This window comes from Monopterus albus, unplaced genomic scaffold (genome assembly GCF_001952655.1).
Source record: "Monopterus albus unplaced genomic scaffold, M_albus_1.0 scaffold106.1, whole genome shotgun sequence".
Taxonomy (NCBI): domain Eukaryota; kingdom Metazoa; phylum Chordata; class Actinopteri; order Synbranchiformes; family Synbranchidae; genus Monopterus; species Monopterus albus.
In genome coordinates this window covers 1-3,073 of record NW_018127986.1, presented here as the reverse complement: position 1 = coordinate 3,073, position 3,073 = coordinate 1, and the positions used below count along the sequence as shown (strand labels likewise).

The 3,073-nt window shown below is 39.5% G+C and overlaps 1 protein-coding gene across 1 annotated transcript in view; it reads right to left on the bottom strand.

Moving 5' to 3' along the window:
* The window catches only part of wdr46 (WD repeat domain 46), an 11,908-nt gene extending 10,627 nt beyond the window's left edge, over positions 1-1,281 (bottom strand). Inside the window, exons 1-2 of the mRNA XM_020610775.1 lie at positions 1,174-1,281; positions 738-911 (exon numbers count right to left, since the gene is read on the bottom strand). Coding sequence (XP_020466431.1) covers positions 738-911; positions 1,174-1,230 — 231 coding nt within the window. The 5' untranslated portion in view covers positions 1,231-1,281. The remainder of the gene's footprint in view (positions 1-737; positions 912-1,173) is intronic.
* Positions 1,282-3,073: the final 1,792 nt, after the last annotated feature.

The window sequence follows — 3,073 nt, the reverse complement described above, 5'->3', positions numbered from 1 at the left end:
AGTGTCTGGAGAGAGGGAAGTCTGGGCATCTTTGCTTAGACTGCTGCCCCCGCGACCCGGTCCCGGATAAGCGGAGGGAAATGGATGGATGGATGGATGGATCATAGCATGCTGTCAGGCATCACTCATTGTCTATTTGGGGAAAAAACTTTTAACAGTCTTAGCACTTCCAAAGATAGTAATTCTGTCAAATGAGTTTTGGGGAACCGAGGCACCTACACCTACTTGTGGTGCCTACTACTGTTTGAACCCTCAACCTTCTGGTTGGGAGACGACAGCTCTACCCACCGCACCCCATGACAGAAGACAACCTAAACCCACAGAAGAACTGTGGCGGCTTCTCCAGCATATCTGGAACTACAGACAGCCATTAAGACAAAAGAGCTGTGACACCGAAGGGGTCAAAATGGTAGCAAGTCACGTGACTCACTGAGATGCACATAGTTTAAAACTGTCGATTAAAATCCATTATTTACTGTAAGGAATAGCGGCATTTATGAGCAATAACTACAGCCTTGCAAACAAATTCAGAGTTCTGTTGTTACAGATAGTTCAGCTAATTTGGCTGGTTAGCAATTTACCTAATTACTAAAATGACCCAATATTGGAGAGAAACAGTCAAAAAGTCTGTAAAACGTCTTTTGACACGTCACTAATTTAAAATGTCACAAGAATAAATACTGCTATTGATTTCAGCTTCTTACTTTGGAAAATAGCAGTCATTTTTATTCTCTTACCCCTGACATGACTTGCTTTCTAACTATTTCATCTCCTTCTCGCGTTCTTTTCCTTGTTTTCTGTGGCTTTTGCTCCTTATGCTGCAGAGCCTCTTCACTCCGTTCTCCATCTTTATCTCCCTTGTTTTCATCTTTCCCCTCCTTCGGTGGCTCATGCCAGTAACGAGATGGAGCCTGTTAACGGGAAGCAAAAGTAGTATTTTAGCAGCAGTGATTTTAAGAAAAGAACAGTTTAGTTTGGGTCTGCTCGCCTCCTCCAGGACGCCGTTAGCCTATATCAGCGCCACTGGTGTTAGCTGTCTGATGCGAGCAAATAACTCCTGTTACTTGTGTCTGTCCGACAAACAAGCTTGCACTAGTATGTCTTAGCTGCTAATATCAAAACCCTAACACAGGCAATGGTATGTCGCCATATTAACCATTTATTCGTAGTTACCTTTTCCTTTTTCCCCACGTGTGAACGCTTCCCTACTACTTCGCTGGGAGACGCCATCTTTGTTGTATACGTTTTTAGTTCATTTGACGTAACACGGATACATCACTTCCGGGTATTTATTACTATATATTTATTTATTTATACAACTAACTTAAAACATTCAAAACAAAGCATTACATGCACATGCGCATGTACATTAAAGTTATATACATTAAATACATTTTAATACATGATGATTTTGATAATAGATTAAGATTATATACAATTACTGGTGCTGAGTCTTATCTGTGTAGCTTTCCTGTTCAAGTTCATGCTTTATCACTGTAAACATCACATTTGTAAACAGTGAGTTGAAAAAACTCACTGATAAAGTCTAGACTGATAAAGTCTAGATAAAGTCTAGATGAAATAGGTTTACTATTACATAACATATTTTCTAGGGGTGAAAGGGGGAGGAAAGGTTACAGCAATGAATTCTGAGCAGGGAGGGACTTTCATAATACAGCAGGGACTGAGACCAGAGACAGGGTGGAGACTGTTATTTTTCAAGAAGAGAAAGAAAAGGAGCTTTCTTGTTCTACAACTGGAGAAGAGAATAGTATCAGAAATACAGCACAGAAACCAAGAGCCATCAGCCTGTCACTTGATCAAGAAAAGGTAAGTGGTTAAATCTGTACACATACACAAGTAAAGCATTTTCAATAGCTGTTACGTGAGTGCAACCTAATACTTTTTGAACAAAGCCAAAGCACCACTTTACTGTTAACTACTTATTGTCTCTATCCTTTTTTGAAGATGGCATACCGAATTTATTTTCTAAGACAATTTGACTTCACACTCTACAACTGACAATGTTAAAATAGTTTTCATATGTCATCATACATGTTGTATAACTTTTTCTTTTTTCTTTTTTTCTTTCTTGATTTGATAGATGGTAAAAAGGTAGAAAGTATCAAATTGAGGTCAATCAGTGGCAGAGTCAGCCCTAGGCATAAGCGAGCTAAGAACCTGCTTAGGGCCCCATAGCCTAAACCCCGAGAGCACGTGAGATGTCACACAAGAGAGCTTGTTTATGCATATGCACACTGTAGTGGATGTTAACTGCATCTTGATGCAAGCACAGTCTGCCAGACTCTAACATTAGGTTAAATGAAAAAAGCAGCAAAAAGAGTAATGTTGCAAAAACAGAGGTATCCCTCTCGAGCAGAGAAAAGAAAGAGTAAAACAAAGGATGAGAAAAACTGCAAGATGAAGTTACGTTTGTGACAAATTTTATTTTAGTGACAATCCACAAAGCAAACAAAAAAGCACTGTTCACTTTGCCAATCACTGTACTTTTACAAATATTGACCTTTGTTATCTTCTAGGTGATTTCTAGTGAGAAAAATATACAGACCAGCCATAACATTATGACCACTGGCAGGTGAAGTGAATAACACTGACTGTCTGTTACAGTGGCACCTCTCAGTGTGTGGGTTATATTAGGCAGCAAGTGAACATTCAGTCCTCAAAGTTGATGTGTTGGAAGCAGGAAAAATGGGCAAGTGTAAGGATCTGAGTGACTTTGACAAGGGCCAAACTGTGATGGTGAGATGACTGGGTCAGAGCATCTCCCACACTGCAAGTCTTGGTGGGTGTTCTTGGTCTGCAGTGGTTAGTACCTACCAACAGTGTCTAAGGAAGGACAAATGGTGAACTGAAGACAGGGTCATGGATGCCCATGGCTCACTGATGATGAGGTTGACCTACTGTAGATTAAACTTTTAACTTTCATCTGTACTTTTCAAAAATAAATTGTATTTGAATCTTTGTTAAAATGGTTGAAAATAAGAAATACTGTACACTGGTCTATATGAAGAGAAAAGGTCAGAGGCTGTAAACATCACATTTGTAAACAGTG